Genomic DNA, 19,133 nt, shown 5'->3' with positions numbered 1-19,133 from the left:
ACCCGCTCCCCTGCAAACCAAGCAACCCCATCATGCATTGCTAGGCAACAGGAAACCACACATTTGCTTTGTCAGAATATCCACCTGTCCCTCACCACCACCACCACTACCTGAGGGGTGTGTCTCCGTTTGATGTCTTATTGTTTGCCAGATATTTTATGTACTATTATTGGGATAATGGGGAAGCCAGATGTGTGGCAGGGTTGAGGTAGAACAACTGGAAAACAGGAATGTTTGTTGGTCCAGTCACTGTGTTATAAACAGGAGAGCTCTGGGGACATATTCTTAAGACTCGTAGCTCTCCTAAAGTTGTCTCTTTCTTACATTATAAATTTTCTGCACAGTGCACCACTACCTCCTTCCAATCACATGATATATGACATATCCATGTCTCATTTATCATTGTGACCACAGCACCCAGGCAGTGACCTGGGGCCCAAGTTGTGGCAGAGCAACATGTCTGACATGGAAACATTGGGATTAAGATGCCCAGTGCTCTGTTCGGTTGAAGTGGGATAAGCTACCAGGACCATAAAGACTGAGGGAAGCTGGTCCACAACTGCAATGACGTGAAGAGTGGAGAATTGTGAGAGTGGGTGGAGTGGGTGGAGGTTACCTAGCCCAACACTTTACAAAGAAGATGAAGGAAGGGGAGGAACCAGGATGTTTTGCAAGTCCCTCTGTATCTCCCCTCCCCACATTTCTCCAGAGACATGCAGGTCTAAAGCATGTGAGTCTCAGCTTCAATTCTGTGACCATCATACCAAATGGAGATACGGGGGAACGTGGGTAAGGGAGTGATGTTAACCTCACAGTGTGACTATGTAAGGGATCCAGCATTTTCTGTACTGTTCTGGATGTGGCATTCTCACTGCCCTTACTCCTGGTGCTAGGAGAGTGCTAAGGAGTCCATCAGCTCATCAGCCTACAAGTGAGGACTAATGCCTTCTCCTCCTCCCGTCCCTCCCATTCAAGTCACCTGGCTTCTTCAGCTTCTGGGGCAATTCACCCCAACAACACTCTCCTGGCAGCTCTTGCTCTAATGCTCAGCTAATAGTTGTCTGTTCCAGGCGCTGTCCAAACGCATACTATAAATCAGAATCCAATTACTGTGGTAAGAAAATTGGAAGCAAATTTAATAAGCTCAGACCCCTCCCACGTGCTGTTTCTTCGCTCTTCTCTTTCAGTAATGAGAACTCTTCAAAGGGGGGGGAAGCTTTTTCCCTTTAACTCTGTGACTGCTCTCTCCATTTCTCATATGAGGCTCCTGAGGGTCAAAGAATAATGAGAGAGGGCTTCTTTTAGCTCCTCTTTCCTCTCTGCATGGAAGGCAGGTGTGTGTGTGTGTGTGTGTGTGTGTGTGTGTGTGTGTGTGTGTGTGAGAGAGAGAGAGAGAGACAGAGACAGAGACAGAGACAGAGAGACAGAGAGACAAAGAGGACAGAGACATACAGAGGTTGGCAGTCTTTCTAATAAGTCTTTCTTTTATTTATTCAACAAACAGATACTCTGGCCCTTATCACACACCAGACACCATAATAGATGTTCAGTCCGTTCCTTTCTCTACAGGGCAATTGACATCAGAACTAGCAGGATTGTTGCTCTAAGGCAGGATGATCTCCTTAGCAGAAATAAAGCCTGCATCACGGGGCTCAGTTCCATGAATAGCTAGGCAGCCAATGGAGATCATTGGCCATAAGGTAAAGCATGAGACCCTGCAGTAGACACATCTTAGGAATGGTCATGCCAGTTGCCAAGAGGGTGACGGGATAAGGGTGGAAAGTGAAGGAAGAGGGAAAAGAGGGAACAAGAAAGGGCAGTCAGAAGCTAAGATACCTGAACAGAGGGAGAGGTACACAAATATATGGGCAGTGGATGCACTTATCCCAGGGCCTCTACTCTCTCCTCAAACCCTGAGGCTTTTGGCAGAATCAGATCACACATGGACTTCACCTGGCTTATGCTACGTCGAGCAGGCCTTACAACCACCTAAAGTTCTTGCTGAGCCACATACCTAGGGTTCACCTGAAGTTTTCTGGGCAAAGCCTAGAATGTGCATTTCCAACATGCTCCCAAATGCTGCTGCTGCTGCTGCTGCTGCTGCTGCTGCTGCTGGTCCTTTGGTCTGGAAAAACAGACTTTCAAAGCCATTGTGAGTCCTTACTGTTCAAAGTGTGATCCACAGACCACAGGCATCCCTGTCATTGGGGAGCCCATTAGACATGCAGAATCTCGGGGCTGAAGAGATGGTACAGTGGCTAAGAGCATTTGCTGCTCTTCCAGAGGACTCAAGAAAGCGAGCCCCATGGTGATTCATTATCACCCGTAGTAGCTCCAGCTCCTAGGGATCTGAATCCCTATCCTGGGCTCCTCCAGTGGTCCCCACACATGTGATATTCACTCTCACATACAGGCACACAGATGCAAAAAGAAAAATTATTAAAAAAAATAAACCTTAAGAAGAAAGGAAATGCTGACTATCAGCTGCCCTTACCCCCAGGAGTCAGATGGGAACACATCCCAAGATGACTTGTCTGTTTGCCTGTTTAAGTCTGAGAAGCCCTTACGCAGGGCGGCCACCCACAAGTCTTGCTGCTCGTTAGAGTCACTTGGGAGCTGAGCAAGGACACACTTGAGTTGATTGGACTCTGGGTATCAACATATTTAAAGGACTCCCAAGTGCCTCTCAAAAGAAGCCTGAGTTGAGAGCTGCTAAGAGTGGCATTTAGAAACCAACGTGTCCCACTGTGATGCTGCTCAGTCTATCTCTCTGGATTCAAGCTTGACCTTGAACCCCACCTTTGTTCTTCCCTAGCCCCTCTGCCACGCCTGACAATCTAACCCCTCCCTCCTGGTCTTCTAGCGGGTGCTTCATTAATTTGTTCAGTCATCTCTGGTTTTCTACCAGCCTGCTTCTCATCCACACAAGGCTCAGCTATCATCGCGTGGTATATATACATATTTGAACATTAACTAGGAAATAGGCCAACGCTGTCTCCATATATCATTTGACCCTTATAACAACCGGAGTCAATGGGATCATTATTGTTATTTTTAATCCCTGCTTTTCAAAAGAGCAAAGCAAGGTGTGGAGAAAGCTAGTCCATTCATCGTGCCAGCTAGCAGGATCCCACAGGATGGGATCCCAGACACCCTGTGCTGACCCTCTGGTGACTATTCACATTGTTCTCGACTTCGGTCTGCTTTACATAGGGAGTCTGGCCTGACCTCTCTTGCTGGTGGTGGACCGGTAATAAATATTTTCATTTCATCTCTGAAGATTTGGGTAAAAAGCAAGGCTGGATTTACAGCAGTGATCCTTGTTGCAGGGGAGACATATGGAAAAGATATTTTTGGCAATCACAACTTGGTGTGTGGGGGAAGGGTGCTGTTAGGGTAGGTGGATGCTATTGGCATCTAGTAAGTAGAGGCCAGAGAAACTGCTAGAATCTTGGAACGCCCAGGATACTCCCTCAATGAAGAATCCTCCAGCCCAAAATGTCAACAACATTGCTGTTGAGAACTCCTGACCACCATTAGCTGTGCTGGCCATAACTGAGGTCAGCAGGCCCCAAAGTGAGTTCCAGGGTTCTACTGGTCTGCGTGGACAAGCTCATGTGACTGCACCAGAATCCATCAGTGATAGGACACACAGCAGGATTAGGGAACCTGGCTGGTGACCCTAGCCATGGATGGTTTCTGTAAGCAGGGACTGGATGAGGGAGATCCTGGACATAGAGTTTGAGGGAAGAACACAGGGCTTTTGTGGACAGGCTCTGGGGTTCTTGAGATCACAAGAGTACGACCAGCAGGGGGCAGCACTCTACTAAACTCAGCCTAGGGTTGGATGATTCAGTTGGTCCCTGCTCAAGACCCTCAAGATGACTTCTGGTCCTAGGTACCCATGCCAATTCTGAATCTTCTGATCTCTAATCTTTTGAGCTTTTTCCCCCCTGCAGGTAACATTCCCTGAATCCAGAATTCTCCGAGCAGCACACTTCCAGCTCCTGCAGGGTAAGGCTGTTACCCTGAGGCAAACATTCAGCTAATATTTTTTCCCCTTTTGTCTTCTCAAAGAGTATCTGGATTCTACCTCAGTCCTCTCTGCCCTTCCCGCTGCCTCCCTGCTGATCACAACTATTTAACAGATGGAAGCCTGGGTAGGTACAGAGCCCAGCATTGGCTGGCAAGCCTGGTTCTTTGGGGAACAACTTTGGCTCTTCATTGCCTGCCACCACAAGTCTGGCCTTTGTACAAACTTTCATTTCTGCTTTGCAGACAAAAGTGAGAGTACAGGACAGAACTCAACACATTCACCTGCTCGGTGAGCTCTTGGCACATCCTCCCACGGCTAAGAACAGTTGTTACTGCTCTCTAAGGCCTCCCACCCAGTCATATGGGTTCCTGTTTCCTTCCTGGGGTCCTAGCATCTAGAATCAGGACAAGGAAGCAACTACCTGCCTGAGACCTAATGAGGCTTCCCCCAAGCCCCTAATGGGGCTTCTCTCCTCTCCCTCTCACCTGATCTCCCATATGTAGTTTCTGCTCAAGGAAATATAATAACTTGTTAATTAAATTTTGCTCAGAGTGGAGTAACAGGATAAGGGCTGGGGAATTCAAATAACAATATTAAAAAGAATTTCAACGGGACTCTAACTTCAAGAGAGTTTAGGCCAGTAGGAGGGAGAAGGAGGGGACTTTGGCTATAGGGGACACAGACACTGCTGCTTAGGGGGACTTTCATGGCACCTTGTAAGGAGAGTTAAATTCACAGATGAACAGTGTTAGAAGAAGTCAGGCCATCATCCAGTTTGTACCGTTTGCTGTGTAAATGTGGACACCAAGACTCCAGCTCCATGCAGTAATGATAGTGACTAACAAGGACTAGTTGGATGTCTCCACAGGATGCATGTTGTATAAGACAAGATTTCCAGGTTGTGCAGTTCTGCTTTGGAAACTGAGTCTGAATGACTTTACATAGTCCATGCTCAAGAATTATCAACACAATAAGCCTCAATGATTTAAAAAGTCCTTTGTATACAAATTCTTTTTCCACAGTATGGGGACCCAAACCAGCTAAAAAGGACAAAGCTAAGAGTTCAAAGTCAATACTCTGTACCCTTATATCAACTCTATATACTTTTCCAGTTGAATTGCCTTTGACTCTCTCCACCCAGAGGAGAGAGTCACTGCTGTTGGAGTAGGTGCAAGGACAGAGTCATCCAACAAATACAGGTCATCTCTGTGAGTCTCTGGCATGTCTGGGCCAGTGCATGAAGGCTTGGAGAGGAAAATAGTGTTAGGACCCGATTGCTTTCTCAGACTTCAGTAGCAAGCATAGGGACTACCAGGACTGAAGGAGCAGTTGGTGAGGAAACAAAGCATCCATCTTCAAAAAGCCTCTTTCTGCTCGTGACAAAGCTCTCTACCTGATCTCTATTGCCCTCTGCAGCTGTCTAAGCCAGTGGTGACAAAGAAGCTGTGAGAAAGGGCCCCTGGGCGGGCAGACAGGAAACAATGTTCAGTGAAGAACATTGAGTCTCTTCTCTCATTGTAAAAAGTGCATGAGGTTCTACACAAAGAATTTCTCCCAGTGACAGGAGAGAGCATAGCCTGAATACTTGAGGCTTTACCCATCATGCCTTTCCACTTAGAGAGCAAGGCTAGGACTTAAGACTTGGTCAGGTAAGTCCAACTCCACTCTTTTAGTGTTCCATGAGTATTATAGCATGCATCACCTAGGGTGACCAACAGGTGAGGGACAGGTATACCCTCTGTGGTGGGCTTCTCACTCTCTTCAACCTCCAAGTAGAAAGCAGGACCTTTGGGATGGCTTGTGTACAAGCAGTGTGCAGCACAGAGACTTTACTCCATCCCATCACCTGTCCCAGTCCCTGGCACTGGGCTCAATGAGCAACGAGTCCACAAATCAAGGTCACTACTAATACGTCCTGGCTGCAGAGAGGGGCAAGGCACCTACATGGAAGAAGGAGAGGGTACCTCTTATGGCGTGTGTCTGGGACAGCCCGATTGCTGGATATCCGCTCGCTCTCCCGCTGGTTGAAAGCGTACAGCTTGTAGGGATCATCACCGACACGCCACTTTTTGGCATTCAGATACCGCCGCTCATCAAACTGCTCCCACAGGTCATCCCAGTCCGCATCAGAAGGCTGTGTGACATGAATGGAAAGTCTGTGAGAAGGCTCCCAGCCACCACCAGCTCCCATCCATCTGTCAGCAACCGACCAGGGACTAAGCTTATTCTGACAATGCTGAGCTCAAACACGGGGCCAGGGGCAGAACACGAGCAAACCCGCCAGCAATAATAATCACACACGGACCGGTGATAATATTGCTACTGCTATCTATCAAGCCCCACATGCCAGGTACAGTTCTAGGAGCATCAGTTCCATGATCTCATATAATCCTCACGCAGTTGCTCAGATGCGTCAACTGACAGATGAGAATACACTCTCACAAAGCTGTATGTTGCCCAAGACCCACACTTAGGAAGTGGCAGGACCTGAACCCAAATTTTAGCACCCCAACCTAAGAGACCATCTTCCCAGGACAATGTGAGGATACCTGACACACCGGCACAGAGCAGGTGGGCCACAACTACTATTGCTTCCAACGTGCTTCAGGAAGTATGTTATCAATCTACAATGGTATGTGGCCCACTAGACACCTTGGTCCTTTGTTTCTCCAACCCAAGGTCCTGAAGCCACTCTTAGAGGAAGCATCCATGGGTGAGCCAGTAATAAGTCTACAGTTTATGTCTGAGGACACAGGATTTCAGAATAAGGAAGGTGACTTTCATGATCTTGGTTTGTTTCATACTTAAACTCGCTGGAAAGAGTAGGGAACGAGGGACCCTAGAAAGGTCACCAGCCTGGCAAATGGCAGACCGTCAGGCAGAGCTTAGTCGTCTGGATCTTTTCGACAGGAGAGGTGAGGGCCTGCCTTCCCATCAGAGCCAAAGATGCCTGATCTACACCCATCAGCAGCACAATCACAGCCAAGTCTCTCCACCCAGCTAGTGGGGCTGAGAATCCAGGCTTCAACTTGGCAGCTGCTTCCTAAAAGCTGTTCCCACTCTCACCATGTGAAAGAGTACCCCAAATACCCACACCTTTCAATTCCATCAAAACCACAAATGCTGTGCCTCCAGAAAGAGCTTCTTAATGGCCTCAAGTGGTGTGACTCATGACCCGAGGCTGGCATTGTTACCAAGAAGCTGTTCATTGATATGACCCTAGTAGTCAGGAAGAGGCTCACACTGCACAAATCTTACGGGAGAAGAGACCAGCCACTCGGTCACAGAATGCTGCTGTTGCTGCACACTGGCACCCAAGCAGGAGGATCAGAGCGGGCTTAGTGATATTTGCACGGACTCCATGACTGGGTAAGAGGGACTATAGCAGTTTGCACACTCATCTGGGGCACTGTGAGATCTTATCTGGTAATTGATCTCTCTATCCTCTGTTATCTCTGTTTGAAACAGCATTTTCCTCTAATAGCATAAAACGAAGCCCTAGGATCCAGTGATCTTTATCCAATAATTGATTTTATTAGTATCTTATGATACTGCTACTCCAGAACTTGCTAGGGGAAACTCAGGTGGGCGTGGGAAACCCACAAGCTGTGCTGTACAATGTCACAGCTTGACAGCTGTCACCTCTGTTTGGAACATCACCCCAGGGTGACCTTGACATCCCACCCTCATGGGAAGGGTCGTGGGATTGTCTCCCATTGGCTCACTGCCAACTTAATTCATTACAATTCTCCAAGTAAGTTGTAACTCTCACAGTGCTCTGAGCTAAGGTGGAGGGAGGAAGAAACAGTAGCACATGTTTTAGAAAAGTCTCACTCTGTGTACACACACACACACACACACACACACACACACACGAGACATCTATACTACACTACACTCTATAAGGTTCAACCTCATAAGCTCAATGACCTATATAATCTCTGTGACCTATGAGGCTGACTATACCTGTGCGAGGCCCACGATTCAATCCCTATTACTGAAAAAAGAAGGGGATTTGGCTCAGTGGTAGAGCGCTTGCCTAGCAAGCACAAGGCCCTGGGTTCGGTCCCCAGCTCCGAAAAAAAGAATAAAAAAAAAATTAGTTACTTAGTTTGGAGATTATAAAGAATTTTCTCCTGTACTTGTTGTTGTGTTTTATAAAAAAAGAAAGGACTAGAATATGTTTAGTAGAAGCTTGGTATGGTGAGGTGGGAGAAGGTGCCTCTGTGGGCCCATACTGAGGCAACCCTTCCCCCCTGAGGTACCAGTCATACAATGGATAGTATGGAACAAAGTTTATTTAGGGGCATGGGGAGGGGAGTTGAGGAGGGAGGAGAGAGAGAGAGAGAGAGAGAGAGAGAGAGAGAGAGAGAGAGAGTGCCATGAGCATGTGGAGAGGGGGGGAGGGGAATAGGGAGAGAAGGCACAGAGAGGATAAGAGGTTAAGAGAGTAAGAGCATGGAGAGTGAGGAGGGGCAAGCAGCCCCTTTTAGAGTAAGTCAGGCTACCTGACTGTTGCCAGGTAACTGCGGTGGAGCCTAGAAGGAATGCCAACACTTATGAAGCTGACAAGAGCTGTTGTTGGTCACATCCCCAAAATGTATTTGATGAAATTCCTGGCCATCCTGTGGCCCAAGTACATTAGTATAAAATTAACTATTCAAAGGGCATGCATAAAGAAAAACTCTAGAAAACATCTGGGCCTTACGAAGCAGGCCATAGGGAAATAGACCCTGGCTACATATATGGGATGAAGTATAAGGAAGAGAATTAACTTCCACGAAATGGCCTGTTGGGGAATGACCTTAATCTATCCTCATAGCTGAACTGGGGTCTTATGGCTGAACCAGCAGGTGGAGGACCAGGCACCCATTGCAATAAGAGGCTGGAGAGAGGGGATACAGCCCACCTCTTGGGCCTTGTTCTAGGTCATACTCCATTTGCAACAAGCAGAGGCATGGGGCCCAGAGAACAAGAGGTCAGAGGTTGCTTGCTCTAGCTCTCTCTCCACCCGCAGTACAGCTAAGCATCCTCGGTATCTCTGGCAGGCACTGTCGTTTTGGAGAAGGCACTGTGAAGACTCAACTGGAATTCTGGTCCCAGAACATACGAGTAACAGCCAGTTGGCAGGATAATCATTTGAATAGTCAGTAGGAGGCAGCCTAGGAAGGGACTGTCCCACTCGGGAAGTTTAACTGTCACATGTACAGGGTTTGCTGCACTGAGACCCCCTCAAGAGGGTCGCCTGTACTGGGAGCTGACCTTTCCCCAGGGACATCTGAATGTACTATATAATGGTGAAGGTGTCTTCAAAACAAATAAGCAAAATTTTATGTTGTACATGTGCACATAGATTGCCACAGATTCTTTTTATGATCCTCATCGGTGCAAGGAGGGGTTTGCTTAGAGGACTCAGGTAGTGATTTGCCCAAGCCCATCAGCTTTTAAGGGATGGGTCTACTGATTTAATCACCCAGAGACAACAGGAGGTAAAACACTTACCTGTGGAAAGCCCCCCACAATGGCTTATTAAATGCTCGCTGACGCAGATATTGGAGCACTGCTTGCCATGAGTCATTTATTTTTCCTATGTTGTCCTTCTTGGCCAACCTTCAGCATTCTCAAGTAAGGCAGCCCCAGCTCTCCTTAGAAAGTACAGTGCGGAGCCTGACCTGCAAGCCGCTGTAGGAGAAGGTTTCTACCCCGTTTCAGAACAGCTGCAGGGCCATTAGTGCTGCCAAAGGTCTTTGTCTCTGGGTTCTCATCCTTGAGGTAAGCAGGGCATGGTGCCACCTGTGTCTTACTGGTGGCAACTCTTGCCTCCTCTGTCCTGGTATAGTGGTGTGTGTCCTGTCCCACTGGTGTTACGTAAGAGGTACACCTCACATTTACCTTTAGAAGCCTCCTCAGTCCAGAATTCAGACACATACAGGCATTGCTGGCCCACTAGGCACCTCTACTTCATCCCCAGGCAACTTCATGTTCTTCAGTGCAGTCTTTACCCAAGCCTTACCTTAGATAATTAGAAGGTTTTGCTTACCCAAGCAACGACGTCAATGCCGTTTCCTAGCTGCTTCTTTTCAAAATTTATTTTCGTTTAGGTTTATTTTATGTGTTTGAGTGTTTTGTCTGCATACATGTGTGTATGTCACATGTGTGCCAGTTAAGGTTTGAAGACGGCATCAGATCCCCTGGAACTGGAGTTACAGATGGTTGTGAGCCATTGTGTGTGAGTCTAAACTGGGTCCTCTGCAAGAGCAGCCAGTGTAGTGAACTTACTGAGTCATCTCTTCAGCTCTAATCTGCTGATGCTTGAATGCGTTCCTGTTTTGGACAGGGATCCCTAGAAAAATAGAACAACTATGTCTGTCTGTCTGTCTGTCTGTCTGTCTGTCTGTCTGTCTCTTTGTGTCACTCTCTGTCTCTTTTCATGTATTGCCCTGTCTCTGTCTCTCTATCTCTCTATCTCTCTCCCCATCTCTCTGACTCTGTGTCTCTGTCTCTGTCTCTGTCTCTCTCTCTCTCTTTCTCTCTCTCTCTCTCCCTCCCCCTTAGGAGAGGGAAGAGAAGTGGTGGATGGGAACCAACGTGTGTTAAGAATAGCTCATGAACTTTTGACTTGCAACCTAAGGTTGATGTCAGATCTCTGCTAGCTGAATGCCTTCTTTCTGGGTGAGGTAGAGGTCAGTCTTCCATCTCTTAAAGCCCCCAACTGACTGGCTGAAGCCCAGCCACATTTTGGAGAAGACCCAGCCTTACTCCAAGTGCCGAAATTTAAATGTTCCTGTCATTTAAAACCAACTTTGGAGAAACATCCAGAATAGTGTTTGACTGAGTACCCGGACCCTGTGGCATAGTAAGTTGCATGTAAAAATTTACCATCACAGCACCTCTTGCAACAACCTGAGAAGGACATAGTGAGTAGAGAGCCTCGAGTTATCTCAAATCCTTACAGAGTTAAAGTTCAATAGGAAAAGATAGCCTGCTTTCAGAGAAGGAAAGTGGGACACGGGGAGAGTAAATGATCCGCCCAAGTTCTCCCACTTTTCAACAGACAGTGTTTCTAAGTCTGTTGTAGGGAGCTGGAGCCCCACTTGCTCACAAGCAGGCTGTCTTCAGGACCACAGCCTCTGGCTCTCCAGCACGTCTGCCCCCTGGACGGTTCTGCTTCCAATCTACTGTGTGCTGATCTTAGCACCGCAGCTGGCCAGATGCTTCCGGGGAACCCTCCTTGCCAACCGACAAGCTACTACCACCTCAGATTGGGGTGCTTTGCCAGGTGCGCTATAAGAAAGCCTTTGCTGCCCGTTGAGGGGTGAGGCCAGAATCTGCTGTGTGCAGAGCTGCAGTTGTTAAATGCTGAACAAGGGGAAATTTGAGTCCCCTCAGGTCAAAGATCCCTGAGAAGTTAAGCCTTGGCTCCCAAAAGACGGAAAACCAGAATTCTGATGTAATCAAGCCTAAGAAGGGCATGAAGGACTATGTGCTCGACTCCCAGGAGATAGAAATGCACAGCCTAGCTGGGAGAAAACACCTCTCATTCAGACGAGGTTCACTAAAGTCCAACAAGGTTCCACCAAAGAAGGAATTGAAAAAAAAGAGAAAGACCACCCCATACACACGAGGAAAAAGGAACCAGCTCTGTTGGCCAAAGTAGCAAAACCTCTGAGCACACTGATACGTACTCCAAGGGTTCCCACAGAAAATAACGCCCATCCACCTGGAGATCCAATGTAGGTACAGCTGTTGATAAAACAGGAAAGAAGAAGTGGCAAAAATGAAGGGCAAACAAAACAAAATGGCTGGGTAGATCTGACAAAGACCGAACAGAACATGGAGTACTTAATGATATGAGCAGTGGAAGTCAGTGTCTCGCAGAACAATGAGAAATTCAGAGAGTACAGAAAGCCCTGTAATAAAAGAACAATTTTATTATACCTAGGAAGTGGGCGGGCCAGTTATAATTCTCACTTTACAGACAAGAAAACTGAGGCCCCAGTTCAAACTCTCAGAAAAAAACCAGTGTGTCCGTGTCTGTGTGTGTTTGTGTGTGTGTGTGTGTGTGTGTGTGTGTGTGTGTGTGTGTGTGCGCGTGTGTGCGAATATGCGTGCTGGGATGAGGTTGAACATAGGGTCCCCCTCTAATACTTTGGATGTCAATGTTGACGTCCCTTCCATATCACTAACTGTGCTACTCACTGGTCCTTTCCTCCATCTGCCAGTCAGTCCGTCCCTCCTAAAAACAAGAAAGTATTTACTCATTCCTATGTTTTTGTCTGGCCAGCAGGAAGTGACCTTGCTTTTGCAAGGACATCCAGCAAAGGGAAGAGATACAGCACACTTCTTCGTGCCTTCCACACCACTGATGTGATTCCTAATGTGAGGAAGGTTCCAATAGGGAAACACTACTGGGAATACGCTCATGCCAATGGTTAGGACAAGCTCCGGCCAAGTAGAAGCCAGCCAGCCTCACTGACCTGACAATGGAGGAGCCGGAGGGGCCTCTCCCCTTACCAAGGGACAGCACATCACTTATGGATTATTAGATCAGATCTTCATTTTCATATTTCCTCCGTGTATTATCACCTCTCCTTCTTGCTGGAATTCTGTCTTGGGAGTTACTTAATTGATGTGCAGAAATCTAAATTTAATTTATTATGATCTAACTCACTTTAGAAGCCAAATTACCCTGCACTGGAGAAGGATCAAGTCAATATCCCACTTGGCTTTCTATTTATCTTCCATGGGGTTTTCTCTCCTTCTCCTTAGGATTCATTTTTATCTCGGGTGCTGGCCGTAAATTTAAATTTTCCTCAGAATTAGGCAATTGCTCCTTCAGTGTTATGGCTTAATGGTTAATTTTAATTATAGGAGCATCGCTCCTTAAAGAGTTGATAGACAGAATAGACATCTAATACAGGAGGAAAGGGCTATTTCTCAGACCAAATGAGGTAGGCTATAATTCGACAGGGGTGAGTTTAGTTTCCTGTGTCACCTGCTCTAGTCGCTGTAACCGTTTGCAGCTTCACTGTCCTGGGACCAGCTACCTTCTTTAAAGCACGGGTGCTATGAGTTCCTAACTGAGGTCTTTGGGATACGCTGAGCCCAGACTCCCTCCAACACTGGCTTTTCTTCACATAATTTGGGTCTTATTTAATCACTGACGAGAGTAATCTTTCTTTACTCTGCCCTCCCATGGTTGTCCACGTATGTGGACATGAGAATACAATGTTGGGGGGAAGCTTCTAGCTTCCAGGAAGTAGAAAACTTCCAGTAATTATTATAATTGCCTGAAAAACCTCCAAATGTGAAATATAATATGATTAGCTGGATGGAGAGAAGCCCAGTTTTTGTTTCTGGAACTGCGGTGGCAGGGGAGGGGAGAATTCACACAATGTGGCCCCTATATGGAGTTTAATTTGCTTACTAATTAGCACGCCAGGGGTTGCCAGAAAAGTCAAAATCAGCATGACAGCAAAGAGGAATGGCTTCTGGCATGTGCCTAGGCAGGAGACTGCAAATGCTGCCGGGTCTGCTTCCTGCTCGCAGAGATCCATACAGGCCATCACCAAAAGCTCAGCCCGAAGATCCCTGTGGAGGCACTGCTAGTTAATTGTCATGTAGAGGAGGGATGCATCCCAAATGCGGAAAGACATCAGACAGAGAACTGGCTCCGCTCACAGTGTCTAGTATCCACCAGCAACTGGGATCCCTTCTCTTTCTGTACAGAGTCTGACACAGTGAGTTGTCCAATGAGACTCGAGAAGACCCTGCATCAGGCGGGTTGATCTGCCCATTACAGAGGCTGGTTTTGGAGAAAAGTGTTTACTGGGAGAAGAAGTCAGTGCCCAGGAGAGACTAAGACAGGAGTGAATGCAGAGGAAGGGCAAGAAGTGGTCTGAAAGGGTAGTTGCTCTCTGGGTGGAGCTGAATTGGGAAAGACTCAGCTGAGTCCTTCTAGGCATAAGGTTACCGAGTCAGAATGGAGATGGCCGAAGAGGGCTGTTGCTGTGATGACCTTTACCGGATAGAAGAATCTGAAGGAAGAAGAAGATGGATTCTCCCGAGGTGGCCAGGCAACAAAGCCAGAGTAGCCTTCAGCAGAGGCAGAGACTCCCAGTCAGAAGCCTAGCCCTTTGAAAATTGCTTCTAGAAGGATTTATAAGAAAAAAAAAGTGAAATGAGAATTTGAGTCCCTCGGTGAGGAAAGAGCTCTCTCCCTTTGAAAGCCAGGCTTCTCTCCCCTCCTTCGCTTGCTGCAGAGATCCAGCAGATATCTTAAGGCATCGTCAGAAAGCCCTTCAGCTGCAAGAAATAGCTCGTGGAGCCAAGCAATTTTCAAGGGGGCCCTGGTCAACCAGAGTATCTGGTAGAAGTCACAAACGAGCAGAACTAGGGTCACCGGGAGCAGAAATGTGAATGACTAAGGGGGCTGGGTCTTGTCGTTACCACACACCTGCCTAGTTATGTGGCTTCAAACCTCCCCTTGGGCAAAAGGAAACATGCACCGAGGCTGACACTAATGGAATGAAAGGGAAAGGTCAGGAAAGCCAAAAACAATAGGAAAAGTGCAAAGTAAGAACTGTGCCCTCTTGTTCATTCTAACTCATTCTTTTTTTCTGGACAGGAAATGACTTGGGCCAGAGTGTGAATGTCAGGGGAGGATGAGATGGCAAATGGGGTGGGGACACACAGTCCAGAGACGGAGTTTGCCTTTGATCAGCACCCTATCCTGTAGGCCAAGGCTATCCTGAAAATGCTTCTCCTTCATCTCTGTGTAACTACTTTCTCCCCACATCCCAAGGGCAAAACCAATCTTCCCCCAACCCTGCTTTACAGGACCAAATCAGATCCCAAACGTGAGATAAGATATGAAGAGTCGCTTGCTAGGACATAATGCATATGTAACGTAGTACTGCTGTCAACATGGCCGCAGTTACGATTGTTTCTCCTGGAGACTGAATGCTAATGGGGAGAAAAGTGCAATTGCCTTTCTGCCAATTTATGTGTAGCTGCTTCTTCCGTCCCTGTGCCAGAAACAGAGGTCTCTGACAGCATCTACACGTGACTGGATATCTTGCCTCACTGTCCAGCTGTGGGGGAGTGGTCATTATTAATGTGAGTCCCTCCTGGGGTTCCAATCTTTATTCCCAAACCTGGGTTGGAACACAGTGCCATGCAAATGATAAGACAAGAAACTATTTTAAGAAACTAATATATGAGGTTATTATCTGCTCAGAAGGCTGCAGATAGAACTTTCGCTAAGTCTTTTTATATACATAGTGTATTAAAAGAAAAAGGTGGAGTTGTGATGGATGACTCTGAGGAGAGAGAAGTACGAGAGCAATCAGCTGGGCGTGCCTGGGACTCTGCATTTGTTGAAGGTCAAGAGACCTGGACTCAAGGCTAGCTCTCAAATTCTCGCTCCCTTTCTTCTTGTGGACTTGTCAACCCCATAGGGTCTTGTTGGTACCTCCTGGACTTTGCTACCCTGCACAGGCCTGCAGCTTTGACACTGTTATCAATGTGCTTGATGAGGTTTGGGGCTTCTCAAATTTCCAAGTTATTGTATGGGTGGTGTGTGTGTGTGTGTGTGTGTGTGTGTGTGTGTGTACACACATGTAAGTGTGTTTTACTAAGAATTAAATCCTAAATATCACACATGTTAAACCAAAGTTCTACCACAGAGCTAAATCCTCAACCCTCACTTTATTTTGTTATTTTATTTTAGTGTATGTTAAGCACATACATGGCTATATTTACAGGTATGTATGTACAGGTATGTGTATTATTCTTTAGAGTCAGAGTCTTACTAAGTTGCTTGGGCTGGTTCTGCACTTACTCTGTAGCCCGGGCTAGCCTTCAATCTTGCCCTCTTCTGCCTCAGTCTCAATACCTGGGATTACAGGCCTTCACCACCATAGCCAGCAAGATTTCTCTAATGGGAGAAATCCAGATGAGAAGTTGTGGGAAGCCAAGCAAATGGACTGGGTTACAAAGGTGACAAAGTCTATACTGGACTGAGTCACTCACAGGATGATGGCAGAAACCAGGGAATCTGTACATGTCACTCCTTCAAATACTCAGAATGAGCCTGGGGGTTACTAGTTAATCAAGCTGCACCTGAGTGTTCTGGAGTTAAAGTCATTTGGCTGAGGCCACATCTCAAGCAAGTCTGGTCACTGGGTCTAGCCACAGGTATGTAGACTCCATACTCACCCTTCTCCAGGATCTGTCAAGGCCATGGTCACCTGTTAAGGCAGGTGGAATTCCCTGGGTAGCACCTGAGTAGGAATAGTATAGCAAAGAAGGGAGAGGGAGGAGGCTCTGTGTAGAAGCTCAGTTCTGCACTTGGTTCAGCCAAGACTATCCTAGCCAAGATCCCTCCTCCCCTGAAACATAGCTCAAAGGAGAGTTTCAGACTTAAGTGTTCCCTAAGCCCTGCCACTCACTCCCCAAAGGTGACATTAGCAGAAAGCCTCCAGCTCTCAGCTAAGCAGAATAGGTTTCCTCTCTCTGTGCCTCTGAAGTGGAGGCTAGATCTCCCTAGATACCATGTGCAGCAAGGGCTTAGAGCCTAGTGCATTTTCTTTCAGCTCTGTAAATAAGGTGACATCCAGATGGCCCCTGGCTCCCTCAAAACTAGGTCAGCCCCTGAACGCAGAGGTGTGGGCTGCAGGGAATGACTTTGAAATGACTTTATCTCTCAGGACTCCAGGAGGGCTGCTGGCTGCCTTTTCATAGAAGGGGCTCTTTTATGTCAAAAGCAGACCCACAGTTCCCAGACAGCATGCTTGCTGAGGCTGGGTGGGGGTGGGATGCCTGTCTCAGGTTAGCGGAAATGGAGTGCTGTGGGTGAGAGTGGCAGTAAGCTGATAAACTCAGGGACATCCTCGTAAGCCTGTCCCAAACACTGGACATCTCCCCAGTACAGTCAAACCCCTTCCGGGTCGCCTCATATGAACTGTCAACAGAGGATTTATTACACACTTCTAATATAAACAGTGTTCTCAGGGGCATTTCTCTCACCTTGGGAAACACCAATAGTTTCTCCCCAAATGACATGGCTGTCACCATCTATCCTTGTCCAAACCCCTTCTGCAATGCCATCCCAACCTGTGGTAGGGATGTCACAGGCTAAAGGGACATTTAAAATGACCCTCCCTCCCTCCCCCAGTAAATTAATTCAATACTTTTTCTGCACAGTCTCAGACACTCTCTCTCTCTCTCTCTCTCTCTCTCTCTCTCTCTCTCTCTCTCTCTCTCTCTCTCTCTGTGTGTTTCCTAGAATGAGTGGAATGAGACACACTCCCTGGTACAGTATGGAGTGCAGGTTTGCTATTCAGATGCATTGGGGAAAGAGTAATAAATTCGCCAGGGGCAGTTCTGGCTTTGCTTGCCTTATAAACAAACTCACTATAAGATTCCTTTAAGCAATCCATGCCCTTAGCCAATTAAAACTAGATTCCGGAGACAAAGAAACTAGCACACAAACAGTCCTGCTTAGCTATATTCAGGGAGGTGAGGTGACCCCTGAGTTTCCATCCACCCATGTCCTCACCTTGGACTCACAGCAATAGTAAGCCAGAGCTCTGTGGCTCACATCCACTCAATAGGACAGACATATCCTTCCTGTTATTCCTTCTTCCGAAAGAGAGACTTCTGTGCCTCAGATTACGTCTCTTCTTCGAGAGGGAAGGAAACTGAAGCCAATAAGGTGAACCCCACCCTTAAATTTCTCAGTATTGCTAGGCGGGACTCTCTACAGTCTTTCTCTTCGATTCCTCTCAGACCCTCAGGTCTGCTGGAGTGTGGGTGTTCTGCTTGAAGCTGGTCTCCTTTCAAGAGCCACTCCATACTACCCACGCTCCCCACCCCCAACCCACAGCCTGACAGTCTCTGGCTCAGTCCAAGAGCCTCTCCCAGCACATTAAACATTAAGGCTTTCCAGGCAGAAACGATAGTTGCATTTTCTCACTGCCTCTGAAATCAAGGTTGGGGAGTGGAGGTGGCGGGAGGGCGTGGCGTGTACGGAAAGTAGGTCATTAGTGGTAAAGACTACAATTTTCAGTCGCTTGTTAATGCTCTGTTTATATGGATTTCTTCAAATGTGACATTTTAATGGCATCCTAATTGTGTGATTACAGTGCAGTTGACACCACTCGGGGAGGGAGGGCAACAGGGACTCCAGAGATCTGCTGGGTAAGGCGGCTCCTACCACAAGGTTGTCTGGGGTACCCATTCAGTAATTCTCAGACGAGGATGCATGAAAAGCTTAAAAATTGGTTCCCCAAGGGCCCTCTGCTAAACAAGAGCCATTGGCTCTCAGAGAGCTTTCATACGGCTTAGCTCTGGGCCAAAGCTAACGATCCTGGTTGCAGACACCTTACCTTGGGGCTCACCAATAAAGGTTTCCCTGGACATTCACTCATTCATTCATTTTCTTTACACATGTACTTTTACACTTTTTTAAGTTTCTAATATACTTTGAAGGAAGGAAAAGACCTGTGGATATTGAAAAGTTAAAGATGAAGGGTCATATTAATAAAAAGGAGACATTAATTGAGCACTTACTGGTGCCCAGCACTGAGTTACACAATTAGGGTCACCCATCTTCCCTGTCTCTGAGCACCATTCACTCACCAGATAAAGCTGTCTTTCAATGTTCCTGGATCCCAGCTCCAGGACCCCTCTTTTGGCTCCTCTCCCGACTCTGGCCTCTCTTTCACCTACCTCCTTTGCTGGTTCTTTTCTTGGTTTCTTTCTTAACTGTGCCTTCCGTAACTTCCATAACGTATGGCTCTTTCCTTCCACCTAGCCCCCTCCCCTATGTCTCTGCCACAAACCCAACCATTGGTGCTACAATAAGGCCCAATTGACTCTATCCTTCCACTCTGGGTCTTCAGTTCATTTTCCAAATATGTCTTCTCAAAAATGAATCTAGGCCCACCATATCCATTCTGATTTAAGCACTGTACTCTCAGTGTGGCTCCCAGAATACCCAGAAAGACAGCTTCTCCCCCTTTCTTGGGCCCCAAGACCATGCCTACTCTGTGCCTATGAACACCCAGCCTCATTTGCTCCATGTCTCCCCATG

At 47.2% G+C, this 19,133-nt stretch overlaps 1 protein-coding gene across 5 annotated transcripts in view; it reads right to left on the bottom strand.

Annotated features, from left to right (window-relative positions):
* Galnt14 (polypeptide N-acetylgalactosaminyltransferase 14) overlaps nucleotides 1-19,133 on the bottom strand; it is a 216,156-nt gene that overhangs the window by 77,229 nt on the left and 119,794 nt on the right. For 4 of the 5 annotated variants that reach the window (NM_001012109.1, XM_063261862.1, XM_063261861.1 and 1 more), the window contains one exon: nucleotides 6,001-6,170. In NM_001012109.1, the coding sequence (NP_001012109.1) occupies nucleotides 6,001-6,170 (170 nt within the window). Of the gene's footprint in view, nucleotides 1-2,014; nucleotides 5,930-6,000; nucleotides 6,171-19,133 lie in introns of those variants that run through there. The other variant, XM_039112164.2, reaches the window with a different exon arrangement.

The sequence above is a fragment of the Rattus norvegicus genome, chromosome 6 (genome assembly GCF_036323735.1).
Source record: "Rattus norvegicus strain BN/NHsdMcwi chromosome 6, GRCr8, whole genome shotgun sequence".
NCBI lineage: Eukaryota > Metazoa > Chordata > Mammalia > Rodentia > Muridae > Rattus > Rattus norvegicus.
Note: the sequence above shows the minus strand (reverse complement) of the source record. Positions and strands in the feature narration are given on the sequence as shown.